Genomic DNA, 20,798 nt, shown 5'->3' with positions numbered 1-20,798 from the left:
TGGCATTCAATGCAAGTAATAAATGGTGTAACATATAATGTAATAAAATTAGATGCGTATTACAGGTACTGGGATTATTTTAATTTTTTACCTAATTCATATTTTCTATATGCAACCGTATAAAACATTTAGTCCTTGGACGATTCAAAGCAGTTGTCAAAACAACGAGGCGAACAAAATGAATTGTTTCTCTGCTAATAATCAAGAAATACACGAACCATTTCCAAATGCGTCGAATACTTGGCCGAGGCGACAAAAAATCAGTAGTGCAGAATATTACAATCAGCAACCAGCACCGATTCCGGAGACTAACAATTACTGTCACAGAAATCCGTGGGGCAGCCTGAGTTACGCCGACTTGATAACCCAAGCAATTGAAAGCAGTCCTACTAAACGATTAACGCTGGCAGAAATATACCTTTGGATGACCACACAAATTCCTTACTTTAGAGACAGGGCGGAGGGTCCTACGTCTTTGGGCTGGAAAAATTCGATTAGGCATAACTTGTCTTTGCATAACAAGTTTATAAAGATCCAAAATGAGGAGAAAGGTAAGTCATCCTGGTGGATGATAAATGCGAATCCGACAGCAACTAGAAGAAGGACTAGTTCAACAAGTTCCACCTCTTCATCCAAAAAGAAGAAGGGTGCCCTGCGAAAAACCGTGGATTGTTTAAAAAAATTAATCCCCGGAAAAAAGACCCAACCAAAAGTACCTCCACCAACTGACAATTCCACATTCAACACATTGGACAATCAGGTCTATGAGGGATTTAGACCCAGATCGTATTCTAATGTTGTATACCCGTTAGATACAATAAGGGAAGTTCCAATTCAACAACAATCTTATTATCCTCAAGGTAATCAGCAACATCAAATGTTCAATGGCAACTATGGACATATGCAGGCGACGCAATTTCAAGTGGCTACACAACCTGTATATTATAATGAACAACAGTACAATACACACTACCAAAATGATATGCAACAATACGTGCCAAGGGTTTCCCCAATATCCCCTGTCTCAACATCAAACGAGTCTAACCAACAATTTTTGACCGGGACATCTGTACAAACCGAAGAAATGGATGATTTAGACGAAATCATTCGATTTCATTTAGAGGGTTCTTTAAATTTTACATAAATTGATTCAATAAATATTATTACAAATAATAAGTTTTTTAATTTAAGTAATACCTTCTTAAATGTAGATATTTACTCAAAAAAGTGTGACATGCTAGCACAGTTGTTGGCAAGCGTCAACATTAAATAAAGCATGAAAGATTGATTTGTTTCCTGTGATTGATGTATTTTTATTTCGATTCACATGTTCAAAATACAATATAAATCATGTATAATGATTATATATATTGAGTACGGTGAATACGACTTACCACACAAAGTGTCAATTCATTAAAAAAGTGTAATTAATTTTGTTTACATAAGTCTATTTCTTCATCTTATGAAACACATAATCCAGGAGTATTATTATATTTAAAAAATGTCACTAATTGTTCACGTCTTTTTACGTAGTGTTTCTAGACTTTATTTTATGAACCATTGCAAGTAAATATCGACTTTTTTCGTCTGCTCTTTACAATGTCTGTTGCTTTTATAGATATTAGTTTGTCTTCTGTTTCCAAGTTCCTTTACAACCAGTGCTTGTTAATGAATGAAATTTAGTAAAGTAAATAAAATAATAGTGTAATTGTTCAGCAGATATCATTTCTTACAATAAATACAGGCTAATTAAAGTTTTAATATAAATATTGTCATTTAATTAAAAGTGGTAGAGTTATGCATCAAATTTGTACATGTTGACATTATCAGACAAATCTATTTAATTGTTTAATTAAAATTAACAAAAGTTTAATAAATCTAATAATTAAATTGGGAGATTTATATTAATGTCTAAATCTAATCCTGCAGATTACTTCCGAATTTGATGATTAAAACTAGATATGTCATAAAGGTTATGATATGATTATCATTCTTGGTTAACAATACCGGATTATTTATTATCTCTCTGGAATTACTCAAAGCCAAAGACCTAAGGCAATAATTTATTTCTTATTGTTCCTCAAGAGATATAATTTAGGTAAAACTAGTATCAATTATTATAAATAATTATTTCATGCAACCAATGTGGATATATACAATACGTGCATTTAATATATTTAAGGTAATGATTTATATAGTTTTTATTTTTTGTTAAATACATTTTAAATATGGTATTATAAATAATTAAATTAGTGTATTTAACAATGTATTTTTGTAAATGTGTGTGTACCCTTGATACGCAGTTACGTTTAACTTTAATCAAATACTTTGAGTATATTTGAATCAATAATATTCCAACATTTATTATTCAGGGTAGTAAATTTCTAGAACGGACATGTCATTAATAACTCTTACTCATAATTTTAATCTGATTACATTTACTTTTTCAATCTCTATGTAGTATAAAGTAATAAAATTTATAACTAGGTGCAAGTTAATCTGTTACCTATTCGGTGAGAAAAGTATCAGAAATACCACTTACATCATATAAATAGTACGTCCAAAGAAATTGTCACCTGTGATAGTCGAAGAGACACAATGAATTGTTTCTCTGTACCCAAACAAGAAATTCATGAACCATATCCAAATACATCGAATACTTGGCCGAGGCGACAAAAGGTCACTCCTACGGAATACCATCAATATCATCAAGCAGCACTGGTTCCTGAGACTAACAATTATTGTCACAGAAATCCTTGGGGTAGTTTGAGTTACGCCGATTTGATAACCCAAGCAATTGACAGCAGTCCAAACAAACGGTTAACACTGGGAGAAATATATCTTTGGATGACTACACACATTCCCTATTTCAGGGACAGGGCAGAAGGTCCATTGTCTTTGGGATGGAAAAATTCAATTAGGCACAACTTGTCTTTGCACAACAAATTTGTGAAGATACAAAATGATGAGAAAGGAAAGTCATCCTGGTGGATGATAAATACGGATCCAATGGTAGCAAAGTACACTAGAAGAAGATCCGGATCGACAAGTTCTACTTCTTCTGGAAAAAAGAAAGGAGCACTTCGCAGAACAATGGATTGTTTAAAAAAACTAATACCTGGAAAGAAGTCTGAATCAAAAATACATCCTCCAATAAATGATTCTGCATTTGTGGTCAATCCGGTCGATAGTCACTTTAGACCCAGATCATATTCTAACGTTGTTTGTCCATTGGATACCATAAGGGAAACTCCGAGGCTACAACAAACTTATAATTGTTCTCAACATAGCTTAGAACAACAGCAACAGTATACCTTCAACGGGAATTTAAACCCGACGCAACCGCCTCAATTTCAAGTAAACATAGAATCTGTAAATTATTATCAACAACATTACAATGCGTATCAGACGGATGTGACACATACGCCGAGTGTGCCTGTAACCCCCGCATCAACATCGGATGATCTCACACAACAAGATCTTACCGGAACATTTGAAGCATCCGGTGAAGTTGATATAAACGCCATCATTCGACTTGAATTAGAATTAGAAGGTACCCTTAATTTTACTTGATGTGATTCAATGAATTACCGTCAAAAGAATACACAAAAAAATGTAATTTGAAAGCCATGTAGTTTTCAATAAATATATATTATTGTAACCTAGTTTTTCATTTAACTAATGTTTTTTTTAATGAGTTGATGTAGGACGTGATAGATAAACCTGAACCTGTTTGCCAACATCAAGATTAAATAAAGCAAGTAAAGATTGATTTGTTTCGCTTCACATGCTCAAAATACAGTATAAATCATCCATAAAGATTTAGTTCACTGAATATGGCTTACACCTTATAGTGTCTCTCGTTTTCAATTCATTCAATAAAAATAGTATGCGTACTGCAACCTCAGCGTCAATAGACGCTCAAATTGCCTTAAATTTAGTACATACACTTACATACAGTATTGGTCCACAATAATGAAATTTTCTTAAGTTTGTCAACGCGTTGTTGCTCAAACTGTGTCGCTGTAGTCGGGATTATTCATGTCCGATGATTGAATAATGAATAATAATCGTTATTCATATTATAATGATTTTTGATTACTTTGTTGTAATCATGAATCAGGATTATATTTCATAAAAAATAATCATAATCGAATTATTTCATTTTGTCCTACTCTCTCCCAAAGATCCTAATAAAACATACGATTTTGTCATCCAATTATTGTGTGAGCACCATAACTTTACATATTATGAAATCTAATTTATGTTATTATATGTAAGCAAAATTAGATTCGCATCTTCGACCAAAATTTCCTAATAAATCACAATGAATTTGATATATATTAGGTAGCCTGGAAAGGTTGGGGGCTCCATTCGATTCTGGGAATGGTACTTTGCACACCATAATAGAGAATTTATACAGAAGGTAGTGGCCATTATCTTATGTAACAGATTTTATGTGGTTAAACCTAAATGGAAATATTATTCTTAGGAGAGGGTAATTTTTTCAAGAACTTCATCCCATGTATATGCTTTGAATTTAATTTAATATTAAAACATTTAATAGACCAATGGATTATTTAACAACAAAATATATTATGGTACATATTTATTTACTATTTAATTAACGTACTTTGTCACTGTGCGTTAGTTTAATTAAATTAACGTATAAATATGCAGTTCATAAGTGCAGAGGAGAAAAAGGGACTACTAAAACGTGATATTAAATTTAAACCCATCTTTGTTGATGTAATAAAACTTGCGTCAGAAAGTTTAATCTCCATAAAAGTGGGGAATTAATATGTCTTGAGCTGAACTGCGGTTTTAAAAAAGTTCTTATTGTCAGTAAAAATATCTCAGGGTATTGTTAACACGTCGAAATTTTTATTTGTTGCAGCGCCGACGGTAACTTTGAGGTAACTCTGGCTACGAAGGCGACACTCAACTTCACTGGCCGCGTGGAATGGAAGCCGCCGGCAATTTATAAGTCATCGTGCGAGATCGACGTGGAATATTTCCCGTTTGACGAGCAAACTTGTGTAATGAAGTTCGGATCATGGACTTACGATGGATTTCAGGTAAATCGAAGTTATACGTCCGGACGTAGAACATTTTTTACAAGAAAGCCTATTCCTTTTGTTACGGATTAAACAAATTTTACTCTACTTCGTAACTTAAAATACTACCAGGATAATTTCAAATATACAATAAATAAATATTAATTATTTTTTACTGAACTTTGATATTTACAATTTAATTATTGCTGGATTCATCTAAGAAAATAGCAATTAATTAAAGACATTCTCTTAGTTTACTATCTGATTTAATAGTGATAATAATTTATTCTGGAAAGTCTAATGTGCACGAGTAATCTGTACACAAATGAATTATTGAAATTTTGTTCAACCAATCAATCAGTCAAAGAGTTGTCGTCGCACATAATAAAACTCCTTTAGAATAAAATCAGGGAAATGTACAATTGGGTAGAAAAGTCAAATTCCCTCTAGAACGTGAAAGGGAAATCGAAAAGCGATGGTATCTAATTGAAGAAAACCAATAACTGGAAGAAGCCAGGCGTACACAGTCCATTCCTAACAATCTTTCTACATGACTAGGATCCATTCCATACGGGAAGGAATTATAATTTTAATTTTACCTTCGTTTCCTTTATCAAGATTCCTTTCAGTCCATTTTATCGACTCTACAGCTATTTTCCAATTAATTCCTAGAACAGGTTATATGCATATTTTCTGCATTATTTACCAACAGGAAAAATAGTCCATCCTCTATTTCCAAGGTTTATAATACTCAGCAATAATTGATGAAAGATACTAGTTAAACTAATTTGGTTTGTAGTTCTATCCGGGTAAATTCTGGAGTCGAAAGTGAGAGTGTAAGTTGGCGTCAAAACTTTCACGAAACTTTAAACACGTCTGAAATACCTTGCAGATTCAGGAAGACTATGAATAATATCGAGAAATTTAGCATAATAAACAGAATTATTCTACAGAGCAATGTTTATAATGTAAATTAGTATTGAAGTTGCATACCCATTTTATGAAATATAAAATTGAACCACTTTATACTTGTACGTTATAATTATTCGTTAAGATTCTTTTAAAATTAGAATTAAAAAATTCTCGAGAACTACCAGTTCATTACCGCATTTGTATTCAGGTGGACCTCCGGCATTTAGACGAAATAAAGGGTGCAAACACTGTGGAGATCGGCATCGATTTGACCGAGTTCTACACTTCTGTGGAATGGGATATCCTAGAAGTTCCTGCTATCAGGTACAAATAATAAAATATATCACTTTTCACCCGCATCCTGTCCTGATTTGAATCGTTTATCATTTCCGTTTTGTTTCAGTTTCCCTATAGCCTTATTTCAATGCGTCGTCGTGAGACCTATTGTATATAAATATCTAAATATAATTTTTTTTGCGTATAGAGAGGCGTTCCAATTGTCGGAGATTTGTTATCCTCGCGTGGCTGAGAGATTGTTGATTGTTTCATTGTCATTAATACCAGAATGGAATTTTCACAGAATATTTAATAATATGATTTTTCAGGAATGAAAAGTTCTACACGTGCTGTGATGAACCGTACCTCGACATAACGTTTAACATAACGATGAGGCGAAAAACGTTATTTTACACAGTAAATCTCATCATCCCCTGCATGGGAATTTCCTTCCTTACCGTACTTGTGTTCTACCTGCCCTCTGACAGTGGAGAGAAAGTAAGTTTTCTATTTAAATTCCGGTCAAAATTATTCCATTGTAATAAAGAACATAGCACGTTATGTTTTATTGACAAGTTTCTAAAAGCCAAAAGAAGTTTCCCAAGTAAGGTAACTTAATGCACCGATATATATCAAGGATTATGTCTTTCCGAATAAAAACGTAGGTGTGATATTCATATCCACTTCGTCAATTATGCATGAGTTTATATATGACGAGATAAAACATGTCTTTTATTATACAATAAAATACACAAGAATCATCTTAAGAAATGCATTATTATTTTTTATTTGGTTCAAATAAAATTGTAATATTACAGGTGAGTTTATCAATCTCCATCCTACTGTCGCTCACTGTGTTCTTCCTCTTGCTGGCAGAGATCATTCCACCAACATCCTTGGTGGTGCCTCTCTTAGGCAAGTTTGTATTGTTCACGATGATTCTAGATACATTTAGGTAGGTGTTTGAGTTACATATGCTTTTGCGTACTTTACGTTTGTCTCTTTTAGTATATGTGTAACAGTTGTGGTGCTAAATGTACACTTCCGTTCACCCCAAACCCACGTAATGGCCCCGTGGGTAAGACGCGTTTTTATCCATATACTTCCAAGATTGCTGGTTATGAGGAGGCCACATTACCAGTTGGATAGAAGAAGGTATAATTAATTAATCGAATTGAATAAAACTCAATTAGTAATTTTAGCATGAGTTCTAGTCATAGGGTTATGGTAAGGACGTGTAATGGTCTAGAACTGCGAGATCCAGGAATTTATTCCGATGCAGGCGATATTCCTGAGGACCCATCTGGATTATTTCCTAGTGCCAGCTCACGTGATGAACTCACTCCTAGGTATGTCTATTGATTTGTTTAATTCAATAAATTCAAATATTAAAGATTTCGAGCAATTAGCAAGGCAACACTTACAAATTCATTACAATCGAAAATAAGATTTAGAACTTAGAGATTAATTATATTTGAATAATTAAGGGAAATTGAAAGTCAATTAATCCTCTCCGGGTTCATGCCATAAATTCGTAAACGCTGGCGATCCTCCGAATGCCCTTAATTTCGTAATTGGGTAAAATCGTTGAAATAAATCGTGTTCTAGAATTATTATTAAGATGGAGATTTATAACAGATGAGATATTATGAATATAGTTCGTCAGTCTGTCAGCATGGAATAATAAAATACAGATTTTTGGTAAATCTTTTTTAACAAACCTAAATTACCTTCCAAATGTCTACATATTTTATCAAATTTTTAATACTTTGGTATTTGTGTTTTAAACTAATAATAATCAGCTATCCATATTATATAATTAATTCAATTTTTATAGAGAATTAGAAGCTGGAGCATTAAGTGCTTGCCGTATTCATGGCACAACTCCACCTCCTGGTTTGATCCATCACTTGGTCGAAGATTTGGGTAATGAATTAGGTGTAGGACCTTTGGAAGAAGCGCTGTGTAGAGGCGATCACCCATGGCATCATTGCCCTGAAGTTCATAAAGCCATAGACGGTGTTAGATTTATAGCGGACCATACAAGGAGAGAAGAAGATTCTACAAGGGTAAATAATTTAAATTAATTACACCATTAATCGCAAAAATACAAATATATTAAACAATGAATAATTCTGACATTGTAGATAAACAAAAAACCATTATTTTTACTGCCCGTAAAAAATTCGTCTAGACAAGATTGTGCAGCGTACATTATAACAAACTTCATTACAGCCGAAGTACACGGGCATGTTATAAGGCGACACTATTACATTTTGATAACAAAATTGAAGCGTAGACTTTTGAGAGATGCTGCTACCCCGAGCACTTAACGAATACATATTTAATACAATGAAGGTGGACAGGTTTTTATTCACTTTAAGACTTTATTTATTGGGGCAATCTTTCGCTATTACCGGATTTACTAAATTGCAGTCATAATTTTAGTCGAGCCCAACGACAATAATTTATATCACGAGTAAAACAATTATTTCACAAGCAACTACTTTGCAGATTAAAAAAACTAACCAAAGTACCAAAACTGTAAATATAAGCTAACGTATTCAATATGTACCTCTGTTGAGCAAGCCGGTGAACACAAAATATTAATGTTAGGTAAAATGCCCTAGATCAAGGGCTTCATTATTTATTAACACAAAACGGATGTAGCCAAAATATGCATTAGCTTTACTCTGGAGACTTGTGGCTCAGTACTTTTAAATAGCACCATAAATTAAATTAGAGGAAAAAAGATGGTGCTGCATTTTGAGGTTGAAAAAAAAATCGATCATGAGTTGTTAATGTGAAGGAACCATTAACGTCAGTGTTAACTTTTATTTTTTAACATCCTTTTTATTTATAGGTAAAAGAAGATTGGAAATATGTGGCCATGGTCCTAGATCGATTGTTCTTGTGGATTTTCACCTTGGCAGTATTGGTTGGAACTGCGGGCATAATTCTTCAAGCTCCCACCCTTTACGATGACCGGCGTCCAATTGATGTTCGTCTTTCCGAAATTGCTTCCACTACAGCTAAACCGCATATAGCTTCATCTTTGTAATAAATCGGACCGTACATTTAGATATTGTAACGAAATAGAATTTTAATTATAAATATGTTATCATTTAAATTAATTGCACATGAATTTTAAATTGTCAGTCCGACAATTTGTATCATAAACGGAAAGAATTTAAAATATGTAGGATTGCATATTAAAAACAGTTAACGAAAAACAATACAGTATGCCTACAAATTTTACTACTCTACGAATTTTTATGAAAATATATTCGCTCAAAATAATGAAGTAAACTTCATATTACATATTACTAGTTATTTCATACGTAATAATTACAAAATATATTTGCATTTGTAAGTATTTAATAAATTGGAAAATATGACATCGCAAAAATAAATAAATGGATAATATTAATTTTATAAACATCTTCAAAGTTGATGCAGAGTTCTTATATATCTTTAATTTGTGATAACAGAAATAAATTCTGTTGACTAGTAAATATAGAAGCGTGTCTAGTCGTCATAAAAAGGAATTGAATACTTATTAAAGGTAAAACTAAGCAAAAATTATTGTAACGTAGTAATAGTATCCTGTGTATTCCATTAACATACCGCTGCCAATTGTATTAGTATGCAAATTTTACGTTTTTATACATATTGCTGCAAAGGGGAATTGTTGGAAAACTTCTTTAATCGAATGGTTGTACAGGATATTATATTCTTAAGTCTAACTTAAAATCTTAAATTGTTCAATATTTAAAAATGAATACATTTGCAAGTTAGACTTGGGACTTACTTACAATATTATATAAATACAAATAATTGCTCATCCCACTATAGGATATAGGGATTTTCATTAAGTTTGCATAGTAATTCTCTTAGATCATAAATGGTTAACATAAATTTATAAGATAAAGATATTAAAATGTAAAATCCCTTTATTCAACATCATGGGTATAAAATAAATTTCTCGATTCTCAGAGTAAAAAAATCATTTAAATCCATACATATCTCATATTTATTCCGAATATTTGTCACAACATATTTCCGAAAATATTAAAAATTATTAAAGCGAGAAATTGATTTCTTTCATGGTGTTACTTTAGTGATAGTGGTAAAAGTCAACTATAATGACCAAAACGTTTTAAAATAAATTTATATTTTATTAAAAATAATATTTTTCTGTTAACACAAAAATGCATAAAATCTATATGAAAATAAATTTATTTTAAATTAAAGATATGACTACATACTATATATAATAAGTGTTAAAAGTAAGATAGATTTTATCTAGGTGAAATTTTGCACATATTTATTTAACATAGATAAATATTTACAACATGTTTAACGGATGTATTATTTGTTATTTTGTTACTGTTGTATGTAAGAACATATCTAAAGTAATATAGCATGAACTCAGTTTCGTTAGAAAGGAACTGATTTGATGTAATTTTAGTTGTTACAGTAAATACATATGGTACACATTTTTAAGATGTGCTCAGATAAACACTAATTTTATCCTTAAAGATTTTTATTAGTATTTTGCCATATGTTTTTACTTATAAAATTTAGAAAATGCACATTGTTAAAAATTTAGTTATAAATAAGATGAACTAAATAATAATAAAGCTGCCGAATAATATAATTGATAATGCATCGGTATAAAAATAAAATATAAATAATTTCTATATATCCTGTAACTAAGAACTTTATTAATAAAACGATTTTTATAAAAATATACTTATTTCAATAACTTTTTGATAACCTCAATTTTCTAATAAAATTTTCTGTCTCTCTCATAACTGGCATCAACCATTAATATGATGTTATATGTGTGTTAATTTAAACAGTGTATATTATAACATAGCTGATACAATAAATATTATTACATGGGTTGTTATTCAATTTTTTTTGAAGTTCTATTAAATATAACACTAAAATCGCAAACACTAACTCTAAATAACACGTAATTCCACCAAAAAAAATCCACTCAACTCTCTATTTAACCTTTCTTACCGCATTTTATTTATACAGGGTGATTCACCTAATTTAATCATTATAAGTTTATGGAAAAAGGTATTGCTTTGAAATTTTTATAGTAATTATAACTTGATTTGACTTGAACACCCCCTATATTTTTGTTTTTTTTTTTTAATTCTGCGTGCTATACCATATGCTGTACCTAAACCCAATAGTTTTACAGACTGATCATATAACTGAAATCTCTGTAAAGCCAGCAAATTTGATCTCAGAAAGTTCATTTTTGACATACATTAACCAAGGACCATCTTATAAGGAGCAATTATTAATACTTTTATATATTTTATACAGGTTGTTCGTTAATTACGATTGATTTTGTGCATTTAAAAAAAAACTTTGACGTGAATATAGAATTAGAATTAAAATCTAGAAAATTAATTAAAACAACATCATACTATAATAAATCGTTCTTTTTTATTACTATTAACAAATAAGAAAATAATGAAAGGAAATTTTATTAAATTATTTTTAATCAATATAATAAAACAAAGAAAAACAGGTACTATATGACTAGAACAGTGAATAGATACTAGATTCTGGTAACAGTTGATAGATTAATACTATTTTAAAACTTAATTATACGTTTTTCGCGCTACATGGACAAATGTGTATATATATATTTTGTGCGTCTATCATGCTAGGGCTTTATTGATCTTTCTTGGAAGATTTTTCGGAACATTCGCTTTGTTCTTCGCTGCCCATCGAGTCGTCAACGTCTGTGTCGGATTCTTCATCGTCGGAATCCAATTCCCTATCTTCGTTGTCTTCATTTTCACGGAGTTTAGCGTCACTATCACCCGACTTTTCGGAGTCATCAGAATCAGAAGAATTTTCGGACAGACGTTTTTCACTAAGCTTGCGTTTTATAGCTACCATACCTAATTGGTCACCTATTAGTTTAAACAAAAATAAGTATTGATTTTTAGCTTACATTTAAGCGTTTGAATCAGCATACTCTTATTCTTTGGTTTCCTTAAAGACATCATCCTGAAAAGTAACACATATATAAAGGATGAACATTCAATAATTATATAAAAAAGAGGATGTTAAGGTAAATAGTAGAAACTAAAATATAGAAGAAGCTTTATATTAAATATTGCCAATCTTATTGATAATTATTAATAAAAATCGTTCTTGCTGAATATTTTAATGCACTCTCACACAGTACATTACCTGGAGTCTTAGTCAAATTAGTTTGACTTTCTAAGGGAATAATGAAGGGTAGTTTTCTCTGAAACTTTGTTCAAATTTCAAAATAATATTTTATTCACAATAATTGTGAATATATTAATATGAATTTTAGTATGAATAATATATGGACATGGTTATTTCATTTTATAAATATAATAATAAATTGCGTCATCAAAATAAAAACAAACTTTGTTCATGCAAAATTCTATCAAGTTTTACTCACTCTGCTTCTTTGGCTCTGACCTCCTGTCGGTAATTCTCTAAATGAAAGGCAACGTCATCTCTCGGTTCAAAAAGAGAACAGTCAATCATGTTACAAATTTTTTCTGCATCATCACTATGAAATATCCAATGGTATATTAATTTGTAAGCAACCTGAAATTTAAATTTCAAATATATCGTGATAACTCTTCTTATGTATATTTACCGAATTATATACTTCTATGAAGAGCCAAGAGGCATTGATGAGTATTAACATTCTTAAAAGAGTGTCAGGATAGTCTGAGACAATTTTCAAACCCATGGGAATAATAAATGTTAGCGGAATTATAAAAAGATAAACTGTAACACTAAAAAATATGAATTAAATAGTTATTAATAAATTTGTCTTTATACTTACTAGATCACAACACATATGCATAAAAGAGTACTCAAGAAAATGTTAACAAAAAATATGTCTTGATTAGACAACACTGTGGTAATCCTTATTATTTCTACCAATATTTGGGCTATACTAATAAGGGATGTCAATGTAAATGATATTTCCACAATTCTGAAATATGTTTAATTAAGTAAAACGTTTTATTAATTAATAGAAAGTTTACCTTAAAATATATGAAACAATGAGGAATAATGTCAATAATAAATATGCAATCATAGACAAAACTCGACCGTTTTTAAGTCCCTCCCAGACACTACTATGTAAATAAAACGTCGACATTAATGTATAACCAATAATTAATGTATTGGGTAAATTAGAACTGGATGGGACATGCATCTTTTTAAAATTAAACAGTTCCATTTCATTTTGAAAAATAGTAGCTCCACAGTAAAATAGTGCTGTACCATAATATCCCAGGTACCATAAACTGTGTGCCAATCTGTCAGATATATATTCTTTATATTTGACTTTTCGCAAAAAGGCCTAAAAGTAAGACCAGAAATACGTTACAAATAGTATATGTTTATTTTTTAATTCATTTCTAATTAATTTTGTAGATAATATCTGTATCTTATTTCCATGTTTAAGAAAATATTTGAAAACAGACAATTATCAAGTTACCTTTAGAAACCAATCGAAGAGCAAATGTAAACAACACCACAATACAAACAACCAGGTGGCTCCATTGCAAAGACCATTGTTGTAATAACTCCCAGCATATTTATGAATGAGTCTGGGTATACAGGTTAATTCAGTTTTCAGAAATAAATCTATATAAGAGGACATTCCGTAAAACTAAAACAAACTTTGAGGTTAGGGACGATTAGTAAACATTGTGATTTTTATACTTTTTTGCTCAAATTTATTGTGTTGGCTTAGCGTTTCATCCGATTTACGTAGTTACATTTTTGATATTTTAATCGAACTGGTTTATTTTTGGGCTGCGTCTACTGCTGTAACAAAACACTTGACATACAACAGGGTTTAATTATAAATAGGCCCAGTTCATATTTCCTTTATCAGTTATCTTGATTTTGTTGTATGTAATTTATACGAGACATTTAAATTTTTTGTTGATAAACACTGTTAATCAATGTTTACACATGTTTATGAAATATTAAATAAATATAAAAGTCATGTGGGTTGCCTAACCAGCATGTCATAAAAATAAAATATTCAAGTTTGTGAAATTAAATGACCAATGGTGGCTTTTAAGATTAGGTAGTCTCTCACCTATGAAAATAAGGGCAATATGTAATAAAATCGACAATTAAACAAGCAATTATAATTTTATATTAAATTTCAATAAATATTGTGTGGGCACGTTCTTCAGAGGCCCTTTGCAGCAATTCGTTTCATAAGTAAATATTGAAAATTTCTATTTGGGTTCTAACATTCGTGTATGCGTTTTAAGGTCGGGCTATTATTTCAATTTCCAAATACTGACACAAATGAAGTTCTCGAACATCGCTGATTGAAAGGTTTTTAGTACAGTATCTCTTTTGTTAGGATATGGCGTTAACCAATAATAACACAAAAAAATTACAAAAGCAATGTACTTGACGTAGTAAACTTTTTATTAAATAAAGGTATATTTCTAGTTTAAATTATTATGACAAAATATTTGTTGTTAAAGAATTAAACCAGTCATTTCCTAATTTAAATGCTTAAACAAATACGGGACAAAAAACTCGTGATTTGCTTTATCTTGGTACCATAAATGTGATTAGCTAACGGGAACAACAGTAATGAATAACTTATTTTGCAGTCCATGTCTTTTATTTTCAAAGGATAGCGATGATATTTGATATAAAAAGGTTGTTCAATATAATGTGCCTCAACAGACACAAACGTCATAAGCCGCCACTGTGAATGACATTAAGAAAGTGGATTCAAAATTCAAAAAAACATGAAAAATATAATAACATGAAATAAAATAAAGAAATTACGTTCATTTTTTTTTTTTCGAATAATGAATATACATCTTATACTAAATACTAGAATTAGTAATAATCTTTAAAATTGACAAAAATTAAATTAAATTTTAAAATAAACCTTAACTAACTTTTCGCACTATAAACATTCAATTGCGTTTTATTATAAAAAATGTTCATTAAGATTAAATATACACTTTGTTCTTAAAATATACTGATAACAGTTAGTGATCATTATTATAGCGACCTTTAAAATGTTATGTTTTTTTATACTGCATTCCAAATATTTTTTTTTATTCTTCTGCATATCAACTTTAATTTCTATGTTCTTCAAATCTTATTGAAAGTCTGTGATGACTTTGATTCAATTTGTTTAATTTTTATGTCGAATTTAGTTAACAAAGTGATTCCATATTTTTTCGATGTCAAGACAAAACATCGATGCTTTGATTTAATAACCAATATTGGATTTGTATTTGGGTTCGGTATAAAGCAGAAACATATTTCTTAACAGCATCATTTTTTTAATATATATTGAAATTTTTTAATATTTACCTGCATATGAATCATCGCCATTTTAAAAAAATAATAATAATTTTAGACAAGATTGGATTATTTTTTGATATTCAAATTGAATAAGGATTCATCATATTAATATTATCATCATCATATTAATATTATCACTTGTCTGGTGAAGTAATTATACTTTTAACTAACGAGAAAAACCTACGTAGTTATGTAAAGAATAAAATTATATTGCTCACCTGAATGGTGGACACAACTGAAAAGATAAAAGACATTATATATACCGGCATCCAGTTAAAAAATTATATGGATCACATTATTAATATTAGTATGGGGAGAATCGAATGAATTTCAGATTGGAATACTTTATATTCGAATACCTATGATAATCAATTAACTTGTATAATACACAGATTAAAATTATTTAGGTTTCAATTTATATATTTATATATAAAATTTAAAAAAGAATTTTATTTACCAAATTTATATCATGTTAATACATGATTTTTTATTATTAAAACAATATTTTAAACAAAAATCAACATTATAAGTGTAATTTTTAGTTAAAATTAAAATAAAATAATTACAATCAAATTAGGAGAGCGTAGTATTCTAACTCGAATGCAAGTAAATATTATAACACACTGTTCCGTAAGTACGTCAGAATGGAACACTTTCATAATTTACATTCGAATAGTCCCTTCATTAATTAAAATAATTTAATAAGTTACTACATTATGACTACTACTGTAATTGTGATTACAAATTATAATTATTTGTAAAAAAATTTTTTCAATTAAAAGATAGAATGTTATCAATGAATTTTACTATTTTAATTTGTAAGTCTAATTTTAAAACTCAAATAAAATCTTTCCTTTTATGATAAATGTTATTAATATTAAATGAACTTGTAAATTTATTTTAAAATATTTTCAAAACGATATAAAACGGTTCTAATAATAAACACAAACAACTAGAACTGGTATCTAATTAATCACATCCATTTACTATCTAATATTCATATAATTATTTTATATTATATATTGATTAGAAGACATTTCTGTGAAGACAACGTTAACATTTTAAGAATAAAATTCAGGAATAACAAGTAATTTGTTTGACGATGAAATGGAAAATAGTTTTTAATAAACTGTAATTATTAATTCAATATTAATATACTTTTGTTATTATGCTTTCCATTTAGATATATAATTGAATTACATTAATTGATTTACCATTGAGTTCCTTATAAATAATTTTATAACAGGATAATTTTTTGTTTACAATGCGGATTCAAATTACAAAATTACAAATGTTGCATGTGTTTCAAGTAAATTTAAAGAGTATGATTATAAATAAATATAAATACTTATAATTTAAATTACTTGACAACATGTCTGTTTGTATAAACAGTATTTAAATTATTAATTATTTGATAAATTAATATTTAAATTTTTTTATTAATATCATATATAGTATCTAATATTAATAAAATCATTTTATATTATCTATTGATTTGAAGATATTTCTCTAAAGACAACATTTTAGGTATAAAATTCAGAATAAATAGGGAAATTGTTTAACGACGAAATATAAAATAGTTTTAAATCAATAATAAACGGTTGATTCAATGTTAATATACTCTCATTATTATGCTTTCCATTTAGATGAATAATTGATTTACCATTGAGTTCCTTGTAAATAATTTTATGTTTACAATGCAGTCTCAAATTGCAAATGTTGCATGAATTACACATAAATTTAAAGAGCGTATTCACTTAACTTATCAAAATAAACTGTATTTAAAAATTTGTATTCAATAAAAATCAAGTCAAATTTCAGTTTGAGACATCAAATCAAAATGCGACAACTTTTGTATTAAATGCAAATAAATAAAACTAAAGAAAACCTTTGACATTGAATTCAAACGCAGATTTATATTGTGTATGGCACTTGTTAGAATTAGTTTTATTTTGTGATTTATTTTAATTATTAACATTAATGAATATTAATTTATATCATATCAGCTTTTATATAATGTTGTTATGTTTCGGAAAGTACCAAATTATTTTAATGACGCACTATTCAATAACGTATAACATCTCTGGAGGTGACTTTAAAAGTAAATTACGCAAGAGTACACACGTACGTCCAAAACTTTAATAAGTTATTGTTATGACCACTTTATAATTCTACGTGAAATTCAGTCATGCACATATTTTTGTTTATAATACACTCAAACCTTTGATCTTATTTATAATTATTTTTTATATTTGTGTATTTTTTATTCTATTTTATTGATAAGATACTTTAATCATTATTTAAACGAATTAAGAGTATAATGAGTCACATAATTTTAAACATGCAAATCCGCCTTGCTATAATTAGGCAATTCAATTTTTCATTTTCAATTTCAATATTTTAATAACAATTAATACATATTGGTATATGCTCCAATAATATGTACGTGCTAAATACTATTATTACTAGATACATCTCTGTAACATACGTTTCTAAGGTCACGTCAGTAGATTGAGCAATAAATATTTTTGTTATAGGTAATAATATAAACAAAAATTGTTCAACATTATACATATGCCTACAATAGAAATTGTCAGCAAAATCAGTTGTTCTGAATGAGTCTCTTAATCGCGATGTTAATAGATAGATATTCAATAAAATAAAATTTTGAAAATCCTGAAAATTAGTGAAAAAGAATAATTTCGTTGTAAGTAAATATGAGTGTTGTGAAAATCTGTTAATTTATATTTATTATAACGTCATGTAATTGTTTAAAAAGTTGCAGCTCAATTATGAAGTTAAATAAAACTCACACTGAGGAAACAAATAATGTTAAGAAAGAAATACTTAAATCCAACGAAAGGGAGGAGTACTCATGCTTTTTGGGAACATTTAATACAAAATTAATATGGGTGAATATTGTCGCAATTTTTATTTTGCATGTTGCATCAGTTATTGTTATTGTAACTTACCCTTGGACTACAAAGTTACGATTAGTGGCCTATGGTAAGTAGTTTGTTCATTTTAATTTACAAAAATATAGTGGTTGTTTCTAGCTTTTCTTATTGGTGGAATGGGTGGTTTCGGAGTAACAGGTGGAGCTCACAGATATTGGACACATAGATCATTCAAAGCAAACACACTTTTAAAAATAATTTTGTTGATTTGTTATTCCACAGCGGGACAGGTGATTCTATTAAAAAAATTTACTTTCCCTACAATTCAAATTATAATTATTTTTAGAATTCGTTAAAAAATTGGGTAAGAGATCACAGGGTCCATCACAAGTTCTGCGAGTCGCCTGCTGATCCACACGACTCGAACAGAGGTTTCTTTTTCGCCCATTGCGGCTGGTTGATGATGAGAAAACATTCGGAGGTGATCAAGAAAGGTAAACAAATTGATTGCAGCGACGTTTTGGCGGATCCTTTGACGGCTTTCCACGAAAAGTAAGTTTCAATTGAACCTTGAAAGATTGGTAAACGCAACTTATGAATTCAGATATTTTTTAGCCTTCAAGATAATATTTTGTTTTATCATTCCCACTTCCGTGCCACCCTTGTTATGGAATGAATCTTGGTGGTGGTCGATTGGGGCTATTGCTGTTGTTAGGTATTGCTTATTGCTCAATTTCACTTGGTCTGTGAATAGTGCTGCACATTTGTGGGGATATAAACCATATGATAAGTAAGTATAAGATTTTCATAAGATTTTAATAATAATGTTTTAAGGCAACTCAATAATGAAAATATTGAATAGGATCTTTTATCAATTCTATGAAAATTTAAGCACCAGTTTTTTAACTACATTTAAATCATTTTTATTCATTTAGTTCATTAGTATTAAATGGTGTGCTATATTTAAAAATGATAATTATTCATATTAAGATACAAAAATGTGTTACAAATTCTTTACATTACTTAGAAATTTGGTTTATAATCTCATGTGGTGCTTTTTATATTTTTAGAACTATACAGCCTGTAGAAAATTTGACGGTTTCGATACTGTCAATGGGCGAAGGATGGCACAATTATCATCACACTTTCCCCTGGGATTACAAAACTTCCGAAAGTGGCAAATACAATTTGACGAAATTTTGGTTAGATTTCTTTGCAAAAATTGGTTGGGCCTATGACCTTAAATCACCTTCCGATGATTTGGTAAAACAAGTAGTTTTGAATAAAGGTGACGGCTCCCACTGGAGTTGGGGACATGAAGTATCAGAACAAGAGGACGTTTATAAAACACAATAAATGTGCATTTGTTAAATAATTTTAAAAATAAATTATGTGAGAAAAAAATCTGTTATTTAATGTAAAGAAAGACTAAAGAAAACTTAAAATAAATAATTATTTCTATTACAAATGTAAATAAAATATTATGTATTTCACAAATATAAATATTTATGTTATTATTAATTATAATATAATTGTTAATGAATATATTCTTAGAATAATGTAAAAAATATTACTTATGAAAGTGGAGTGAGTTTACATTGCAAATGTCAATCGAATTTATTTTCTCATTTTAAGCATGACAAAAAACTGAAATCAATTGGGTTTTCTAATTAATTGAACTTAATGGTTTCAATGGGAAATACAAACGTTTAAAGTACCACCATTTGTCTTCTCTAATGTGATCGACTGTAATGCGTTATGAATAGTTACTTATTGATGTGACAAATAAGAAAGTCCATAACAATGATTAATTCTTCTACGTATATTTTTCTAATTGCCCAGAATTATTTGCATATACGCAATCCACATTCACATGTTTTAGGAATATGTTATCATGTTATTCAGAAAATTTTTGCATAATAAATATATTCTATAAACCAATTGATAACATGAAAATCAAGAAAGTCTATGTTTAACTTGTATTATTTAACTTGTTGATTTGTTATTCCAAATCGAAACAGGTGATTCTATTAAAAAAATCACTTTTCCCACAACTCAAATTATAATTATTTTTAGAATTAGTTAAAAAATTGGGTATGAGATCACAGAGACCATCATAAATTCTGCGAATTGCCTACTGATCTACACGACTCGAACAAAGGATTTTTTTCGCCTGTTGCAGCTGGTTGATGATGAGAAAACATTCGGAGGTGATCAAGAAAGGTAAACAAATTGATTGCAGCGACGTTTTAGCGGATCCTTTGACGGC

The 20,798-nt window shown here is 29.3% G+C and overlaps 3 protein-coding genes across 5 annotated transcripts in view; 2 read left to right on the top strand and 1 right to left on the bottom strand.

Annotated features, from left to right (window-relative positions):
• The window catches only part of LOC109599970 (acetylcholine receptor subunit alpha-like), a 72,328-nt gene extending 61,005 nt beyond the window's left edge, over nt 1-11,323 (top strand). Inside the window, exons 6-13 of one of the 2 annotated variants that reach the window (XM_020016026.2) lie at nt 4,898-5,078; nt 6,178-6,293; nt 6,575-6,743; nt 7,064-7,200; nt 7,254-7,400; nt 7,460-7,594; nt 8,083-8,314; nt 9,109-11,323. In XM_020016026.2, the coding sequence (XP_019871585.1) occupies nt 4,898-5,078; nt 6,178-6,293; nt 6,575-6,743; nt 7,064-7,200; nt 7,254-7,400; nt 7,460-7,594; nt 8,083-8,314; nt 9,109-9,306 (1,315 nt within the window). In that variant the 3' untranslated portion in view covers nt 9,307-11,323. Of the gene's footprint in view, nt 1-4,897; nt 5,079-6,177; nt 6,294-6,574; nt 6,744-7,063; nt 7,201-7,253; nt 7,401-7,447; nt 7,595-8,082; nt 8,315-9,108 lie in introns of both variants that reach the window. The other variant, XM_020016025.2, reaches the window with a different exon arrangement.
• Nucleotides 11,324-11,692: 369 nt separating this feature from the next.
• LOC109599971 (uncharacterized) lies at nt 11,693-14,227 on the bottom strand. The gene is made up of 8 exons (XM_020016027.2): nt 14,001-14,227; nt 13,774-13,947; nt 13,316-13,635; nt 13,111-13,263; nt 12,919-13,060; nt 12,715-12,866; nt 12,232-12,287; nt 11,693-12,178 (listed from the first exon to the last, which is right to left on the bottom strand). The coding sequence occupies exons 2-8, from the start codon at nt 13,936-13,938 to the stop codon at nt 11,946-11,948; spliced, it is 1,221 nt and encodes a 406-aa protein (XP_019871586.1). The 5' UTR covers nt 13,939-13,947; nt 14,001-14,227; the 3' UTR covers nt 11,693-11,945.
• Nucleotides 14,228-18,248: 4,021 nt separating this feature from the next.
• Nucleotides 18,249-19,911, top strand: LOC109599956 (acyl-CoA Delta-9 desaturase-like). Of its 2 annotated transcripts, XM_049964702.1 has the most exons (6): nt 18,249-18,339; nt 18,412-18,638; nt 18,689-18,819; nt 18,876-19,081; nt 19,134-19,319; nt 19,600-19,911. In XM_049964702.1, exons 2-6 carry the CDS (start codon nt 18,425-18,427, stop codon nt 19,883-19,885), a joined length of 1,023 nt encoding a protein of 340 aa, XP_049820659.1. In that variant the 5' UTR covers nt 18,249-18,339; nt 18,412-18,424; the 3' UTR covers nt 19,886-19,911. The 2 variants fall into 2 exon arrangements, with proteins under 2 accessions (XP_049820659.1, XP_019871573.2); XM_020016014.2 differs by having other exon boundaries at nt 18,288-18,638.
• The last annotated feature ends 887 nt before the right edge of the window (nt 19,912-20,798 follow it).

Source organism: Aethina tumida, chromosome 3 (genome assembly GCF_024364675.1).
Source record: "Aethina tumida isolate Nest 87 chromosome 3, icAetTumi1.1, whole genome shotgun sequence".
NCBI classification, from domain to species: domain Eukaryota; kingdom Metazoa; phylum Arthropoda; class Insecta; order Coleoptera; family Nitidulidae; genus Aethina; species Aethina tumida.
The sequence above is the reverse complement of the archived record's forward strand: the minus strand, read 5'-3'. Positions and strand labels throughout refer to the sequence as shown.

Coding starts and splice junctions, on each gene's coding strand:
- LOC109599956 (XM_049964702.1), top strand. CDS start 18,425: ATGAAGTTAAATAAAACTCACACTGAGGAAACAAATAATGTTAAGAAA. Junction 18,820..18,875: donor GTTATTCCACAGCGGGACAG/GTGATTCTATTA, acceptor AATTATTTTTAG/AATTCGTTAAAAAATTGGGT. Junction 19,320..19,599: donor GGATATAAACCATATGATAA/GTAAGTATAAGA, acceptor TTATATTTTTAG/AACTATACAGCCTGTAGAAA.
- LOC109599971 (XM_020016027.2), bottom strand. CDS start 13,938: ATGTCCTCTTATATAGATTTATTTCTGAAAACTGAATTAACCTGTATA. Junction 13,061..13,110: donor TGCATATGTGTTGTGATCTA/GTAAGTATAAAG, acceptor CATATTTTTTAG/TGTTACAGTTTATCTTTTTA. Junction 12,867..12,918: donor TCATAGAAGTATATAATTCG/GTAAATATACAT, acceptor TTTAAATTTCAG/GTTGCTTACAAATTAATATA.